Source organism: Rhinolophus sinicus, chromosome 14 (assembly GCF_057876585.1).
Source record: "Rhinolophus sinicus isolate RSI-liver-muscle chromosome 14, RSI-T2T, whole genome shotgun sequence".
In the NCBI taxonomy this organism is placed as follows: Eukaryota; Metazoa; Chordata; class Mammalia; order Chiroptera; family Rhinolophidae; genus Rhinolophus; species Rhinolophus sinicus.
Window position 1 is genome coordinate 100,436,445 of NC_142514.1, and position 19,281 is coordinate 100,455,725.

The window sequence follows — 19,281 nt, forward strand, 5'->3', positions numbered from 1 at the left end:
AGCAACTAGCCAACTTGGGAATTGCCCCAGGTCTGTCTGAGTCTACAGCTCATGGTCAAACCCTTCTGCTGTGGACAGGCTGGGCCCATGACTGGGGCAGTGAGCAGAGTGTCCACAGATTGTTCCCTACTAGTTCCTCCCCATCACCCCACAAAGTGTTCCCAGACTTGCACCTTATAGGCCCCTGCTCCTCGGCCCTCAGAGAGAGTTTCACCCACGGGGACTAGTTCCCAGGCACTGCACACTGTGGGCACCACAAACTGTGACACCACAGCAAGCCAGGGAACTTAAAAAAAAAAATTACTTTTTGTTATGGAAAATTTCAGAAGCTGATATAATGAACCCAGCTTTAAAACACATCAACATTTTGCTAATTTCATTTAATCTATTCTCCCCGACACAAATTTCTTTTTTTTTCTTTTTTTATTTTTTTTATTATCAATTTTTTTCCCCAATTACATTTGACATTCAATATTATTTTATATTAGTTTCAGGTTTACAACAAATTTCTTTTTCTGAAGTGTTTAAAAGCAAATATCACACATTATTCATTTCACCTGTAAATTTTTCAATATGTATCTCTAATAGATAAGGACTTCTTTACCTTTAACCTAATAACAATGCCATAAACACACATCACAAAATTAACAAGCTTCTCAATATTATCTAATACTCAGTTTATGTTCAAATTTCCCCCGTTGCCTCACAAACAACTTTTTATAGTTGGTTTATTCAAATCAGGATGCAAACAAGGCCTATCCACTGCATGTGGCTGATGACTCACTACCTTCTTCAGTAAGGTCATCTGTAGTATAGGATGTCCCACATTCTGGATGACTGATTTCATTCTCATTGTGTGTTTAACATCCTCTTCAATTCCTGAGAGAGCGTCGCAAAAGTATAAAATAGATCACATAGCTCTCCTGCTTAAAACCCTTCTGTAACTTCCTGTGGCCCTGAAAACAAAATCCATAGCCCCTTCTTGGCCCATAAGGATCCACCATGCAATCTGGCTCCTGATTTCCTGATTCCTCTCAGACGTCACCTCCTTCCTTTTCACCCCCTCCTGCTTCAATGTTTACTCCAGTCATAGGGGCTACCTTTCCTAACTGTGAAACTTGGGGGGGGGGGGGGGGCAGGTGACATTGCAGACCTGGTTCCTTCTCCCTGGAGCACTCCCACTCAGCTCCACTGCTGGGCCGCTAGCCAGATCTTTCTCATCTTTCCACCTGCCTTTATGTCCCCTGCCCAGGGAGAGACCTGCTGTGTCCACGCTACCTAAAGTAGATCCCCATCTCAGTGGCTCCCTGTCTCAGTCTCTTTTTTGTGTTCATTGCACTTCTCAGATTCTGTAGTTACTTTTGCTATGTTTGTTTCCTTGATTTTTAACTGTCTCCTCCCTCCTCTACCACCCAGAATGCAAGTTTCTGAGGGTAGGACTGATTCTGGTGTTTCTGAGGCCTAGAACTGGGCTTGGAACATAGATGTTTGATAGGATAAATGGAAGGGAGCGAGGAGAAAGAAAAGGTTTATTTTTCCAAAAGTTCACAGTCTGGTTGGAGAGGCAGGGTAATAATGAGAATGCAAGATCTTTTAATCAGTTAATCAATTAACACTTTTCGAGGCACGGAGGAGATATCTTCGGTGTTAACAGTGCTCAGTTAAAAGATAACGGGGTGCATTCTCTAAGGATGGAAGCACTCATGCAGGGCTTCTTGGGGAGGGAGTCCTGAGCTCAGCTTCCATCAGTAAAACTCTCTTAGCTTTTCTTGGTGCCCTAGGGTTCCAAAGGAAGCCTGGGAGGCAGGCAGAGCCAATGTTATGATTCTCCCCTTTTGAGAGATAAGGAAGTTGAGACTCAGCTATTTGCCCAGGTCCCAGGGCTAGTAGGAGACAGAACTGGGACTGGAGCCCATACGTTATGACTCCTCTCTTGCCTGCTGGGCAGGCAGGCACTGCGTGAGGGGGAAGTCAGAAGGAAGGGAGGGGGCAAGGACGACCTGGGCAAAGGCCAGAGAAGGGGCCTCTGGAGGCCAGAACTGTAGACCGTCGGTGGGAGAGACTGTCAGTCAGCTCTGTCCCAGCAGGTGGGGCATCTCAGGCCTGGACCCCTGTGCCTGGCGCTATGCTGCAGCCTCTGGAAGCTTCACACCCCAAACCTCAGGCTCCCTGATTTATGGCTTAGTTATTTTTAATTTAGACAAAAGATCTTATTTGGCCCTTTACGGTCCCATTCAGTAGAGATTTTTGTCTTTTTGCTAAAGCTATCTGTTTTTGCTGTTTTATTCTTTAGCTTTTTTTTTCTTTCTGGTCTTATTTATTACTTTTTTCTTTTTGTATCTAAATGAAAACAGAGAGGCAACAGTGTCACTAAGGTGAGGCCGAGGGGGAGGCTAATGAAACCTGGGACCCCAGAGCATGAGCCTTGGCCCCCACTGTGGTCCCCCGGAAAGACCAATGTTCCTGTTTTAAGGAGCACAGGGATTCAGGAGCACAGGGATTCACAGGGCAAATAAACTTCACAGAAGGTAATATTAGCCCCTACACAGACCAGAGGACTTACTGGAACAGGGCCTTTTAACAGGGCCTATTTCTGGGAGGATAAGTGACATCTTGATTAATCCATTTTGACATGAAGAAACTTGATGTGGCCTCTAAACCAGCTATTAAACTTTTAGCTTGCTCTCATTGCCAAGTTATGAGCAAAGCGGTCTGTTCACCCCATCCACAAACCCCACCCTAGTACCAAGTAAGAGTAAAGAGTCTCTACAGCACACATTTCAGGGTAATAAGTAAGCAGCATTCTGGTGTAGCTGCATTAAAATGTCTGTCAAACCTGAGGCATTAAAATGTCCTTCCATTCTAATGTTTGGAGTTTTGTTTATTTAGATATATGGGCACCCTTTGAAAACATAGTGTAGTATATATCTTGAAATATGAAGACATGGTTTCACGCTATCAATTCCATTCTGTCTCTTACATTCCTCCCCTCTGGATTGCTTGTGAGACCTTCCCAAATTGCGGAACATAGACACAGTTCATTACTTCTGATGGCTGCATGGGGTTTCATCAGATGCACACGCCACATTTTGTTTACCCATCCCCCAGTGAAGGACACCAGACCGGCTCAGATCCTGACCATCATGACTTGCACATGTCTCTTGTGGGCCTACAAGAGACTCTCTGAAATCATACACCCAACAATGAGTGCCAGTGACCAGGTGAAGGTGCAGACCCTCAGTACAAGATTGGCCAGACTTCTCTGCGTCATGGCTACACTTCCCACCAACAGGGACTGAGGTGTTTCTCTTTCCCACCTCCTCACTAGTAATTGATATGATCCCAATATTCTAATTTTTGACAGTCTGAGGAGGTACCTTCTTATTTTAATTTGTGTTAAAGCAACTGTTCATATAGTTATTACCGTACTTTGCCATATATAATGCGTTCTCAAGTATAATGCACACCTACGTTTTTGGACCAAACTTTCAGGGAAAAAGTCTTTCTTTTTAATTTTTTAATTCAAATTTTTATTTGTTTACATTTAGGTATTTGTTTTTGTATTATAAAGGAATTTTAGCATTTATTTTTTAACATTATGGTACAATAAATTTTATGTAACAAATAATTACAAAACACAAGAACAGATACAAGGTACAAGAAATTTTATGTACCGGTAACAAATTTATGATACTTACGCATTATAGAAGGCCAAGAACTCTTCATCACTGAAAGTTCATCATAAGGGTCGGCCCAGTGGCTCAGGCTGTTGGAGCTACGTGCTCCTAACTCCGAAGGCTGCCAGTTCGATTTCCAGATGGGCCAGTGAGCTCTCAACCACAAGGTTGCCGGTTCAACTCCTCGAGTCCCCAAATGGATGGTGGGCTGCGCCCCCTGCAACCAGCAATGGCAACTGGACCTGGAGCTGAGCTGCGCCTTCCACAACTAAGACTGAAAGGACAACAACTTGACTTGGAAAAAAGTCCTGGAAGTGCACACTGTTCCCCAATAAAGTCCTGTTCCCCTTCCCCAATAAAGTCTTTTTTTTAAAAAAAAGGTGGCAATTCAAAAAAAAAAAGGAAGTTCATCATAAGTTCAACAAAAGTGATTATCATATTACAGGCTATTATTTTGCGTACAGATATCATTATTGATTTCTAGAGTTACATTTTTAACTCATAAGTATAAATAAAAGAATTAAAAATATGTATACTTGTACAGATACGGAATTAGTACTACCCATGTATAGTGCGCATTCTTATTTTTTCCTCAAAAATGGGGGCAAAATAGTGTGCATTATACACAGCAAAATATGGTGGTTCTTCAAATAGCCACTTTTGTGAATGGCCTATTTATAGCCTATTCCCTTTTATTTATTAGATCCTTGTGTTTTTTGTATGGATTTGTAGTTTTTTGTACATGCTGGATATTAAACCTTTGTCAGCTTTAGACATCTAAAAATATCGACTCCCAGTCTGGTACCTCTGTTAATTTTGTTTCGACTGCTTTTTTTGTGTGTGTTTTTTTTAATCAGAAATCTCTAATGCCGATGTATTCAAATCCATTTATTTTGTGCCTTATGATTTGTATAGGGTTTTTCAAAAACATTTTCAAAGAAATGCTCACTTTGAAGTCCTTAGTTTTTGTTTGTTTGTTTGGTTGTTTGTTCGTTTGTTTTTTATTCCTAGGTATTTTATTCTTTTTGCTGCAATTGAAAAAAGGAATTGTTTTCTTGTATTTCTTTTTCTGAGATTTCATTGTTAGTATATAGGAATGCAATAGACTTTTGTATGTTGATTTTGTAGCCAGCAATTTTACTGTATTTGCTGATTATTTCTAATAGCTTTTTGGTGGAGTCTTTAGGGTTCTCTATTTATAGCATCATGTCATCTGCAAAGAGTAATAATTTAACTTCTTCATTCCCAATTTGGATGCCTTTTTTTTCTTTCTCTTGCCTGATTGCTCTGGCAAGGACTTCCAACACTATGTTGAAAAGCAGAGGTGATAGGGGACAGCCCTGTCGTGTTCCTGAATGTAGAGCAAAGGGCTTCAGTTTTTCACCATTAATTATGAGATTAGCTGAGGGCTTGTCATATATGACCTTTATTATGTTAAGGTATTTTCCTTCTATACCTATTTTATTAAGTGTTTTAATCATAAATGGATGTTGTATCTTGTCAAATGCTTTTTCTGCATCAATTGATATAATCATATGATTTTTGTCATTTATTTTGTTTATGTGATGTATCACATTGATGGATTTGCAGATGTTGAACCATCCTTGTACTCCGGGGAATAACCCCACTTGGTCGTGATGATGAATAATCTTTTTAATGCATTGTTGTATTCGATTTGCTAGAATTTTATTTAGGATTTTTGCATCGGTATTCATCAGAGATATTGGTCTGTAGTTTTCCTTTTGTGTGTTGTCCTTACCAGGTTTTGGTATCAGGGTAATGTTGGCCTCATAAAATGAGTTAGGGGTACTGTCCCTTCTTCAATTTTTTGGAAGAGTTTGAGCAGGATTGGTATTAGATCCTCTTTGAAGGTTTGGTAGAATTCACTAGTGAAACCATCTGGTCCTGGACTTTTGCCTTTGGGAAGGTTTTGGATGACTGATTCAATTTCGTTACTGGTGATCGGTCTGTTTAGATTTTCCAGTTCTTCATGGTTCAGCATTGAAGGCTATATGTTTCTAAGACTTGTCCATTTCTTCTAGGTTATTGAATTTGGTGGCATATAGTCCTTCATAGTATTCTTGGATGATCCTTTGTATTTCTGTGGTGTCCGTGATAACTTCCACTTTTTCATTTCTGATTTTGTTAATTAGTGCCTTCTCTCTTTTTATCTTAGTGAGTCTTAGTGAGTCTAGCCATTTTATTAATCTTTTCAAAGAACCAGCTCTTTGTCACATTAATTTTTGCTATTGTCTTTTTGTTCTCTATTTCATTGAGTTCTGCTCTGATTTTTATTATTTCCTTTCTTCTGCTGACCTTGGGTTTTACTTGTTCTTCTTTTTCTAGTTCTTTAAGGTGTAACATGAGGTTATTTATTGGGGATTTTTCTTGTTTCTTGAGATTGGCCTGTAATGATATAAATTTCCGTCTTAAAACTGCTTTCGCTGCATCCCAAAAATTTTGGTAGGATGTATTTTCATTGTCATTTGTTTCTATGTATCTTTTGATCTCTCCTCTAATTTCTTCTTTGACCCAGTCATTCTTTAAAAGTATGTTGTTTAATCTCCATGTATTTGTGTTTTTTCCTGCTTTCTTTTTGCAGTTGATATCCAATTTCAAAGCCTTGTGATCAGAGAATATGCATGGTATGATTTCAATCTTCTTAAATTTGCTGAGGCTGATTTTATGTCCCAATATATGGTCTATCCTTGAGAATGTTCCATGTACACTAGAAAAGAATGTATAGTCTGATGTTTTAGGATGAAGTGCTCTATAAATGTCAATTATGTCCATTTCATCTAATGTGTCATTTAGGGCTACTATTTCATTATTTATTTTCTGTTTGGATGATCTATCCATAGCAGTCAATGATGTATTTAGGTCTCCTCCTATAATTGTGTTTTGGTCAATTTCTCCCTTTAGTTCTGTTAGAAGTTGCTTGGTATATTTCGGTGCTCCCTGATTGGGGGCATAAATAATGATGACTGTTACGTCTTCTTGTTGTATCGTCCCCTTAACATTATGAAATGTCCATCTTTGTTTCTTGTTATCCTTTTCACCCTGAAGTCTGCTTCATCTGATATCAGTATGGCTACACCTGATTTTCTCTGGATACCATTTGCTGGAGTGTCAATTTCCACCCTTTCACTTTGAGTCTGTGCTTGTCCTTGTAGCTGAGATGCGTCTCTTGGAGACAGCATATGGTTGGGTATAGTTTTGGATCCAATCTGCTACTCTGTGCCTTTTTATTGGTGAGTTCAGTCCATTTACATTTAGGGTGATTATTGATATGTGAGGATTTCCTGTCATTCTTTCTTTAGTTTTCTGGTAAGGCTGTGTCTCCATTGTTTCTTTGCCTTTTTGTTGTTGTCTATTATTTCTGTGTGGTGGTATTCTATGATGTTTCCCTCTGTTTCTTCTTTTATTACAGTATATATTTCTGTTCTGGATTGTTTTGGGGTGGTTACCCTTAAGTATATGTAAAAGAAAGTTTGATATTTAGAGTATTCCATTTTCTTCAGCACGCTTACTTTCTCCATTCCCATATTCTGGTTCAGGCCTTTACTCTCCCCCTTTTTATGTTTTGGTTGCCACAAATTGTCCCTGTTGAAGGTGTTCGAGTAGTTTCCTTTAGTATTTCTTCTAGTGCAGGTCGTATGTTAGAAATTCCCTCAGCTTCTGTATGTCTGGAAAGGTCTTTATTCCTCCTTCATATCTAAAGGATATCTTTGCTGGATATATTATTCTTGGCTCATAGTTTCTCTCTTTCAATAGTTTGAATAATTGGTTCCACTCCCTCCTGGCTTGTAGTGTTTCTGCTGCAAATCTGATGATAATCTAATGGGCTTACCGTAGGTTACCGTCTTCTTTCCCTGGCTGCCTTGAGGATTCTGTCTTTGTCGTTGATTTTAGACAGCTTCAATACAATGTGCCTTGGAGAAGGCCTGTTGGGATTGAAGTAATTAGGTGTTCTATTTGCTTCTTGGATTCGATGATCCAGTTCTTTCCACAAGTTTGGGAAGTTCTCGTCAACAATTTGTTTGAATACATTCTCTGTTTCCTTCTCTCTTTCTTCTCCTTCTGATATGCCCATTATTCTTATATTGCTCTTTCTGATGGAGTCAGAAAGTTCTTGTAGAGTTCTTTCATTTCTTTTAAGTCTCAAGTCTCTTTCTTCTTCCATCTGTGTCATTTCCAGGTTTCTATCTTCAATGTCACTGATTCTTTCCTCCATCTTGTCAACTCTACTACCTAAGCTGGCTATTTCATTCTTAATTTCTTCTATTGAGTTCTTAATCTCCAGAAATTCTATTTGGTTCCTTTCTAAAATTTCAGTCTCTTTCGTAAAATGCTCATGTTGTTCTTTGATTGTGTTTCGGAGTTCATTGAACTGCCTGTCTGTGTTTTCTTGCATCTCGTTGAGTTTTTCAGAACTGCCATCTTCAATTCTCTGTCATTTAAGTCACATATTTCCATATCTTTAAGTTCCTTTTCTGGAGACTTTTCACTTTCTTTCTGATCTGTCTTGTTGCCTTGGTTATTCATGGCAATTAATGATTTATTATTTCTCTTCCCAGACATCTACAGGAGGGGCTTCTGCAACAGGTTGATAAGAAGAGGTCTTTCTTTTGTTTTCCAGTACTTGTTGGTAGAATGTTTTATTTTCTCTCCAACTGCAGCCTTTTTTTTCTCTCTCACACGGTAGTGCTATGTTTTCTCTGCACTATTCCTGCTTCTCACACAATGGGGGGATTCCCTGGGAGATGGGCTTCTCCTCTGTTAATAGTTCACCTGGGTCACAGGGCGCAGTGTCCCGGTGGGTATGCGGAGAGCTTTTGATGTTCCAAAGCTCTTCCTGCACCAGATTCAGAGCCCGTGTGTTTCAGCAGTTCTGTTTACTCCTGCAGGGATCTGCCCAGATAGGTGGGGTCAGGGGCGGGGTGAGTTGTGAGAGGTGGCCCAGAGCAATGGCAGCGACCACCACCACAGCCGGTCCTGTTTCCACAGCTCCCTCCCCTTTGCCAGAACTAGTTGGGCTGCAAATCTGTGTCTGCAGACCACAGTTCTCAGAACTGCAGATTTTCTGTTGTTTTGATCTGACACTGCTACTGTTCTGCTTCTAGCACTGGACAGGTGGAGTCGGGATGAGCTCTGGGAGGGCAGGGAGTGGGTGGCTAGTCTCAGTGCCTAAGGCTTCTGTTCTCTGCTCGGCAGTGAGGGGTTAAACCACCGTTTTCAGCCTTCTTCCCTCAGTCTTTGCTCCGAGGGTCTGCTGTGAGCGTTAGGTTCAGCCGTGTTATATGCTGTCCCCTCAGCCCTGTGGGCCATAAACAGAGCCCTAGGAAATCCGAGTTCTTCCCTCTCATGGGACTGTGTTAGTTCTGGGATGCAGTGAGCTTGAAGCACTGAGCTAGGTCTGCGTCCTTTGCCTGCGTGGCTCCGTCTCCGCACTTCTTTTTTCCCTCCTCCCCTGCTCGTGCAATTTTCCCACCTTTAGGTGAGTTCAGTAGTGAGCTTCTTTGTCTTGCCTGTCTGCTGTGCAGGGGGTCCTTTGTGGAGTTATAGCTGTTCAATTTGCTATAAATTCCAGTGGATATTTCCAAAGGCTCACCTCACGCCACTATTTTGATGACCCATTGGGTTGTTTGTTTTTATGTTGTTGAGTTGAATGAGGTTTTTATTAATTTTGGGTATTAACCCCTTATCAGATGTGTCATTCACAAATATCGTCTTCCATTCAGTAAGATGTCTTTTTGTTTTATTGATGATTTCCTTTGCTGTGAAACAACTTTTTTGTTTGATGTAATCTCATATGTGTATTTTTTCTTTTTCTTCTCTTTCCTGAGGGGATATATCAGTAAAAATATTACTAAGGGTAATGTCTGCAAACTTATCTCCTATGTTTTCTTCAAGGAGTTTTATGGTTTCAGATCTTACATTTAAATCTTCAATCCATTTTGAATTTATTCTCGTTTATGGCATAAGGAGGTGATCCAGCTTCAAGTTTTTGCATGTGTCTGTCCAGTTTTCCCAGCACCATTTATTGAATAGACTGTCTTTTCTCTAACGTAAACTCTTGCTTCCATTGTCATATATTAAATGACTATATAGGTATGGATTTATTTCTGGGTTGTCTATTGTGTTCCATTGATCTATGTATCTGTTTTTATGCCAGTACCATGCTGTTTTGAGTACTGTAGACTTGTGGTATGATTTGATGTCAGGTAGCATGATGCCTCCCTCTTTGTACTTATTTCTCAAGTTTGCTGTAGCTATTTGGGGTCTTTTATGGTTCCATACAAATTTTAGGATATATGTTCTATTTCTGTGAAAAATGTCATTGGTAATTTGATTGGAATTGTATTGAATCTATATATTTCCTTAGGTAATATGGACATTTTAACTATATTAATTCTTCCTATACATGAACATGGTATGTGTTTCCATCTATTTGTATCTTCTTTCATTTCTGTCCTCAGTTTCTTACAATTTTGTTTGTACAGGTCTTTACTTCTTTGGTTAAATTTATTCCTAATTATTTTATAGTTTTTGAAGCAATTGTAAGTAGAAATGTTTTCTTAATTTCTCCTTCTGATAGTTCCTTGTTGTTGAATACAAGTGCAACTTATTCTGAATATTAATTTTGTATCTTGCTACTTTACTACATTCATTTATCAGTTCTAATTGTATTTTGGTGGAGTCTTTAGGTTTCTTTATATATAGTATCAGGTCATCTGCATATAATGACACTTTTACTTCCTCTTTTCGGATTTGGATGCATTTTATTTCTTTTTCTTGTCTGATTGCTGTGGCTAGAACTTCCAGAACTATGTTGAATAAAAGTGGTGAAAGTGGGCAAACTTGTCTCGTTTCTGATCTTAAGGGAAATGGTTTTAGCTTTTCCCCATTGAGTATGATGTTTGCTGTGGGTTTATCATATATGGCCTTTACTATGTTGAGATATGATCCCTCTATTCCCACTTTGCTAAAAGTTTTTATCGTAAATGGCTGCTGGATTTTGTCAAATGCTTTTTCTGCATCTATTGATATGACCATGTGATTTTTATCTTTCATTTTGTTAATGTGGTGTATCAATTGATTTGTGGATATTGAACCAATCTTGCATACCAGGAAAGAATCCCACTTGATCATAGTGTATGATCTTTTTAATGTATTCCTGAATTCTGTTTGCTAATATTTTGTTGAGGATTTTTGCATTTATGTTCATTAGGGATATCAGCCTGTAGTTTCCCTTTTTTGTAATATCTTTGCCTGTTTTGGGGATCAGGGTGATAGTGGCCTTGTGAAAAGAGTTTGGGAGACTTCCCTCGGTCTGGATTTTTTGGAATAGTTAGAGGAGAATTCTTTTTTGAATGTTTGGTAAAATTCACCTGTAAAGCCCTCTGGCCCAGGGCTCTTACTTATTGGGAGCTCGTTGATTACTGATTCAATTTCACTGGTAGTAATCGTCTATTCAGATTTTCCGTTTCTTCTTGATTCAGCCTTGGAAGGTTGTATGCTTCTAGAAAATGATCCATTTCTTGCAGATTGTCTAATTTTTTGGCATATAGTCGCTCATAGTATTTTTTAAATTTTTTGTATTTCTGTGGTGTCTGTTGTCACTTCTCCTCTTTCATTTCTGATTTTATTAATTTGGATTCTCTCTCGTTTTCTTGATGAGTCTGGCTAAAGGTTTGTTGATTTTGTTTATCTTTTAAAAAAAAAAACCTTCTCTTGATTTCATTGATTGTCTGTATTTTTTTTTTTTGGGGGGGGGAGTCTCTATTTCATTCATTTCCACTCTGATCTTTATTATTTTCTTCCTTGCACTCCCTTTGGGCTTATTTTGCTGTTCTTTTGCCAGTTCCCTTAGGTGTAAGGATAGACGGTTGATTTGAGATTTTTCTTGTTTCTTTAGGGAGGCCTGCATTGCTATGAATTTCCCTCTTGGGACTGCTTTCACTGTATTCCATAGGTTTAGGGTCATTTTGTTTTCATTTTTGTTTGTCTTGAGGTATCGTTTTATTTCTTCCTTGATCTCATTGTTGACCCACTCTCTATTTAGTAACATGTTATTCAGCCTCCATGTATTAGAAAAGTCGCTGATAGTCTTATGGTAGATCCCTTGTAAGTAAGTACAGTGGTACCTCGGTTTTCGAACATAATCCATTCTGGAAGACCATTCGAGTTCTGAAACATTCAAAAACCGAGGCACAGTTTCCCCATAGAAAGTAATGCAAAAGGGATTAATTTGTTTGAGACCTTTAAATCAACACCTAAAACTGCAAATTTAGCATGAATTTTACTATCTAATGATTCCATAGGTCCATAATATTTACAGCATTCGTAAACCAAAATGTTCGTCAATGGTGACATTCGAAAACCAACGTAGCACTGTAGCTATCTCTTGCTGCATTCTCTCTTTGTCTTTAACCTTTGCCATTTTAACTATAATGTATCTTGGTATGGACCTGTTTGGGTTCATCGTATTTGGAACTCTCTGTGCTTCCTGGGCTTGTATGTCAATTTCCTTCACCAAGTTAGGGAAGTTTTCTGTCATTATTTCCTCAAATATGTTCTCGATCCCTTGCTCCCACTCTTCTCTTTCTGGTATTTCTATGATGCACATGTTGTTGTTCTTGATGTTATCCCACAGGTCACTTAAACTATTTTCATTGTTTTATTATTTTTTCTTTTTGTTGTTCCGATATGCTATCTTGTGTTCTAAATTGCTGATTCAATACTCTGCTTCATCTAAACTGCTGGTAATTCCTTTGAGTATGTTCTTCATTTCAGTTATTGTATTCTTTAATTCTGACTCGTTATTTTTTACAATATCTGTATCCTTCTTTATGTTTGCCATCTCTTAGTTGAGATTCTCACTAAGTTATTTAAACATTCTTATAATCAGTGTTCTAAACTCTGTCCCTGATAGCTTGGTTGCCTCTGTCATTTAGTTCTTTTCTTCTGATCTGTGATTTGGGACATGTTTCTTTGTTTCCTCATTCTGGCTGTCACTCTGTGTTTGCGTCAATGTATTAGGTAGATTCTCTATGTCTCTCAGTCTTTCCTGGGTGGTCTTATGTAGTATCTGTCCTTTATATTGGAATTGCACAGTCTCCCTCTTCTCCTGTGTCTGTGTTCCAGAGGTGTCCCTTTGTCCTATTGAAGTTGAACTTTAATTGCTTTTGGCTTGTCAATGGGTGAGATTGACCCCCAGGCTGACTAGCTATGAAAATTGGCTATGCCCACAATGTATGAGCAGTTGTGTGAGGGCTTGGCCTTTGTGGGCTCTTGTGCCTGTAGAGAATTCCCTTTGGGTGTGTCACTTGTAGGTCAAACCCGGTAATTCTCTGGTTTGGTCTGGAGTTGGTCTCTGGGTATGTTGATTCTTGTGCCTCTTAGGCTGTGCTCTCATGCAGCGCATTTTCAGAACAAAACAAACCAACAAGTACAACAACAAAAAAAAACAAACACACTCACGTGTAAAAATAACCAACACTCAACACAAACAAACATATCAAAAATACGAAAAACAGGCAATGGAAGTAAAAGCTAAAATAAACGAATGGGACTATATCAAACTTAAAAGCTTCTGCACAGCATAAGAACCCATCGACAAAATAAAGAGGCAACCAACTGAATGGGAGAAGATTTTTGCAAATAGTGCCTCTGATAAGGGGCTAATATCCAAAATATACAAGGAACTCATGCAACTCAACAATGAAAAAACAAATAACCCAATTGAAAAATGGGCAGAAGACCTGAAGAGACATTTCTCCAAAGAGGATATACAAATGGCAAATAGACATATGAAAAAATGCTCAACATCACTAATCATCAGAGAAATGCAAATCAAAACCACAATGAGATATCACCTCACCCCAGTCAGAATGGCTATCATCAACAAGACAAATAGTAACAAATGTTGGAGGGGCTGTGGAGAAAAAGGAACCCTCATACACTGTTGGTGGGAATGCAGACTGGTGTAGCCGTTATGGAAGGCAGTGTGGAGGTTCCTCAAAAAAATACGAATAGAATTACCATATGACCCAGCAATCCCTCTCCTGGGTATCTACCCAAAAAATCTGAAAACATTTATACCTAAAGATACGTGTGCTCCAATGTTCATTGCAGCTTTGTTTGCAGTGGCCAAGACATGGAAACCACCAAAATGTCCTTTGATAGATGAATGGGTAAAGAAGTTGTGGTATATATACACAATGGAATACTATTCGGTGGTAAGAAAAGATGATATAGGAACATTTGTGACAACATGGATGGATCTTGAGAGTGTAATGCTGAGCGAAATAAGTCAGACAGAAAAAGCAGAGAACCATATGATTTCACTGATATGTGGTATATAAACCAAAAACAACAAAAGAACAAGACAAACAAATGAGAAACAGAAACTCATAGACACAGACAATAGTTTAGTGGTTACCAGAGGATAAGGGGGGTGGGGGGTGGGAGATGAGGGTAAGGGGGATCAAATATATGGTGATGGAAGGAGAACTGACTCTGGGTGGTGAACACACAAGGGATTTATAGATGCTGTAATACAGAATTGTACACCTGAAAACTATGTAATTTTACTAACTTTGTCACCCTAATAAATTTTTTTAAAAATTTAAAAAAAAAGAAAGCGAAGGGTTGGAGTAAGATATTTCATGCAAATGGAAATGAGAAAAAAGCTGGAGTTGCAATACTTATATCTGACAACATAGACTTTAAAATGAAGAATATATTAAAAGACAAAGAAGGACACTATGTAATAATAAAGGGATTGATCTGACAAGAGGACATAACCCTAGTAAACAACTATGCACCCAACATAGGAGCACCTAAATATATAAAACAGATATTGGCTGACATAAAGACAGATCAACAGTAACACTATCATAGTAGGGGATTTCAACACACCTCTGACAACAAGGGACAGGTCTTCCAGACAGAAAATCAGTATGCAAACAACAGCCTTAAGTGACACATTAGACCAGTTGGATTTAATCAATATTTTCAGAGAATTTCACCCCAAAGCTGCAGAATACACGTTCTTCTCAAGGGCACATGGAACATTTTCCAAGATAGACCATATGTTAGGCCACAAAACAAGTCTTGATAAATTTAAGAAAATTGAAACCATATCAATTGTCTTCTCTGACCACAGTGCTATGAAATTAGACATCAACTACAGGAAAAAAACCGGAAGACACACAAATTCATGGAGGCGGAATAAATGTTACTAAATAATAAATGGGTCAACCATGAGATCAAGGAAGAAATCAAAAGATATCTCGAGACAAACAAAAATAAAAACATGACGACCCAAAATCTATGGGATGCAGCGAAAGCAGTCCTAAGAGGGAAATTCATAGCATTGCAAGCTTACCTAAAAAACAAGAAAAATCACTAGTCAACAGTTCATCTTCACACTTAAGGGATCTGGAAAACGAACAGTGAAATAAGCCCAAAGAAATTACAAGGAAGTAGATAATAAAGATGAGAGCGGAAATAAATGAAAGAGAAACCAGAAAAACATTGCAAAAGGTCAATGAATCCAAGAGTTGGTTTTTATAGAAGATAAACAAAATCGACAAACCTTTAGCCAGACTCATCAAAAAAAAAGAGTCGACCAAAATTAATAAAATCAGACATGAAAGAAGAAAAGTGATAACAGACACCACAGAAATACAAAAAATTTTGAGAAATTACTATGAGCAACTATATGCCTACATATTAGACAATCTGGAAGAAATGGATAATTTTCTAGAAGCATACAACCTTCCAAGGCTAACTCAAGAAGAAACAGAAAACATGAATAGACTGATTACCACCAGGGAAATTGAATCAGTAATCAACAAGCTCCCAAAAAACAAAACCCCTGGACCAGATGGCTTTACAGGTGAATTTTAGAAAACATTCAAAAAAGAATTATCCCCTATTCTCCTCAAGCTATTCTAAAAAATCCAGAAGGAGGGAAGGCTCCCAAACACTTTTTATGAGGCCACTATCACCCTGATCCCAAAATCAGACAAAGACACTACAGAAAAAGAAAACTACAGGCCAATATCTCTAATGAACATAGATGCAAAAATCCTCAACTAGATATTAGCAAACAGAATTCAGCAATACATTAAAAAGATCATACACCATGATCATGTGGGATTCATTCCTGGTATGCAAGGGTGGTTCAACATCCACAAATCAATTAATGTGATACACCACATTAACAAAATGAAAAATAAAAATCACATGATCACATCAATAGACACAGAAAAAGCATCTGATAAAATCCAGCAGCCATTTATGATAAAAACCCTTAAGAAAGTGGGAATACAGGGGTCATATCTCAACATAATAAAGGCCATATATGATAAACCCACAGCTAACATCATACTCAGTGGGGAAAAGCTAAAACCATTCCCCTTAAGATCAGGAACAAGGCAAGTTTGCTCACTTTCTCCACTTCTATTCAACATAGTGATGGAAGTTCTAGCCACAGCAATCAGACAAGAAAAAGAAATAAAAGGCATCCAAATCGGTAAGGAGGAAGTAAAATTGACATTATATGCAGATGACCTGATACTATATATAGAGAACCCTAAAGACTCCATCAAAAAACTATTAGAACTGATAGATGAATTTAGTAAAGTAGCAGGATACAAAATTAATATTCAGAATTCAGTTGCATAAAATATCAGAAGGAGAAATTAAGAAAACAATCCCATTTACAATTGCTTCAAAGACTATAAAATACCTGGGAATAAATTTAACCAAAGAAGTAAAATATCTGTACTCAGAAAATTATAAGACACTGAAGAAAGAAATGAAAGAAGATACAAATAGATGGAAACACATACCATGTTCATGGATAGGAAGAATTAATATAGTTAAAATGTCCATACTGCCTAAGGCAATATACAGACTCACGCAATTCCTATCAAACTACCAAGGACATTTTTCACAGAAATAGAACATATAATCCTAAAATTTATATGGAACCATAAAAACCCCAGATAGCCTCAGCAATCTTGAGAAATAAGAAAGAAATAACAAAGTGGGAGGTATAATGATACCTGACATCAAATTATACTACAAGTCTACAGTAATCCAAACAGCATGGTACTGGCATAAAAACAGACACATTGATCAATGGAATAGAATAGAGAGCCCAGAAATAAATCAATGCCTATATTGTCATTTAATCTATGACAATGGAAGCTAGAACATACGGTGGGGTAAAGACAGTCTATTCAATAAATGATGTTGGGAAATCTGGACAGACACATGCAAAAAAATGAAGCTGGACCACCTCCTTACACCATATACAAGAATAAATTCAAAATGGATTAAAGATTTAAATGTAAAATCTGAAGTCATAAAATTCTTAAAAGAAAATATAGGAAGAAAGTTTACAGACATTACCCGGCGTAAGATATTTACTGATTTTTATCTCCTCAGGCACTGGAAGTAAGAGAAAAAATAAACATGTGGGATTACATTAAATTAAAAAGTTTTTCACAGCAAAGGAAACCATCAATAAAACAAAAAGGGATCCTACTGAATTGGAGAAGATATTTGCCAATGATATATCCAATAAGGGGTTAATACCCCAAATTTATAAAAAAAAAAAAAACTCACTCAACTCCAAAAAAAGAAACAACCCAATTGAAAAATGGGCAGAGGACATGAAGAGACGTTTTTCTAAAAAGGACATACAAATGGCAAAGAGACGTGAAAAAATGCTCAACCTCACTAATCATTAGAGAAACGCAAATAAAAACCACAACCCCAGTCAGAATGGCTATCATCAATAAATCAACAAACAACAAGTGCTGGCGAGGATGTGGAGAAAAGGGAACCCTCATGCACTGTTGGTGGGATTGCAGATTGCTGCAGCCACTATGGAAAACAGTATGGTGGTTCCTCAAAAATCTGAAAATAGAGTTTTGGATTTCTCCGGATAGATATCTCGGAGTGGAATAGCTAGATCGTAAGAAATCCAAAACTCTAATTGAAAAAAATTTATGCACCCCTATGTTTATTGCAGCACTATACACAATAGCCAAGATGTGGAAACAACTGAAATGTCCATCGGTAGACGACTGGATTAAGAAACTGTGGTACATTTATATAATGGAGTATTACTCGGCCATAATGAAGAATGAAATCTTACCATTTGCAATGATATGGATAAACCTAGAGACTGTTATGCTAAGTGAATTGAGATGGAGAAAGACAAATACCATATGATCTCACTTATTTGTGGAATCTAAAGAAAAGAAGAAATGAATGAACTGATTAGAAACAGTCTCAGAGACATAGAGGAAAAACTGAGGGTTGCTAGATGGGAGGGTGGTGGGGATAAGGGGGAAGGTGAGGGGATTAGAAAGCACAGTGGGTAACCACAAGATTGCTGCGGGGATACGAAAGTCAATTTGGGGAATGGAATGAATAATGTTGTAAAGATTTTGTAGGTTATCCAATGGACACTTGTCTCATTAGGGAGACCACCTCAGGGATGATGTAGATGCCTGATCACTGCACTGTACACCTGAAACTGAAGCTGAACAACTACAACTATATATATATATATATATATGAAGCAGAGCACAGCATTAGGAATAGAGACAGTGGAAATGTAATGGCTGTGTGTGACATCAGAGGGGTAGTGAATGGGGGAGGGGGGTTGTCACTGTGTGAGGGATATAAATGATAAATGTCTAACTATTACTTTGTTTTGTGCACCTGAAATTAATAATTAAAAAAAGTTAAAAAAAAAAGAAAGAAAAGGGAATAAAAAGAAATATATATATATAAAATATTAAAATAAAAAAAAGACATTTCCAGTCTTGTCTTAAGTCCACCAAGGTATCTCCAGGATGTCCTCTGCTGTAGAAACTCTCCTCTACAACTTGTGGAGGCAGAGCCAGCCACCTGGCGCCCAAAGTGACCCTGGCAATGCAGTTCTAGGTTGGGGGGGAGGTGCTATGGGGTGTGGTTGGTAGTTTTTACAAAGTCAGTGCAGTTTCTGCTCTTGCTTGTGTGAACACACTCTGAGAACACCGCAGCGAGCTGGGAGATGGGCTTCTTCTCTGTGGACAGGTTGCATGGGTCTTAGGGCACTTCTGTCGGAGGTTGTGGAGGGATTTTTGCATCTATGTTCAATATCCACAAATCAAATAACGTGATACCCCACATAAACAAAGTAAAAAATAAAAATCTTATGATTGTATAAATAGATGCATAAAAAGCATTTGACAAAATCCAGCATCCATCTATGACAAAAACTCTCAAAAAGGTGGGCATAAAGGGAACATACCTCAGCATAATAAAGGCATATACGACAAAACCACAGCTAATACCATACTCTACAGGAAAAAGCTAAAAGTGTTCTCCTTAACAGGTACACACAAGGATGCCAAGTGTTTTTCAACATAGTCCTAGCCACAGCAATCAAACAAGAAAAAGAAATAAAAGGCATCCAAATGAAGAAATAAAACTATCATTATTTGCAGGTGACATGATACTATATAGAGAGAACCCTCCAAATTCCACCAAAAACTATTAGAACTCATAAATGAATGTATTAAAGTAGCAG

At 38.1% G+C, this 19,281-nt stretch overlaps 1 protein-coding gene across 4 annotated transcripts in view; it reads right to left on the reverse strand.

Moving 5' to 3' along the window:
• Positions 1 to 455: 455 nt before the first annotated feature.
• LOC109437220 (uncharacterized) overlaps positions 456 to 19,281 on the reverse strand; it is a 235,906-nt gene continuing 217,080 nt past the window's right edge. For all 4 annotated transcript variants that reach the window (XR_012497365.2, XR_012497362.2, XM_088791411.1 and 1 more), the window contains one exon: positions 456 to 3,951. Coding sequence is in view for 2 of the 4 variants with exons in the window: in XM_088791411.1 (XP_088647537.1) it covers positions 3,834 to 3,951 (118 nt within the window). In the remaining 2 variants the exon portion in view is untranslated. The remainder of the gene's footprint in view (positions 3,952 to 19,281) is intronic.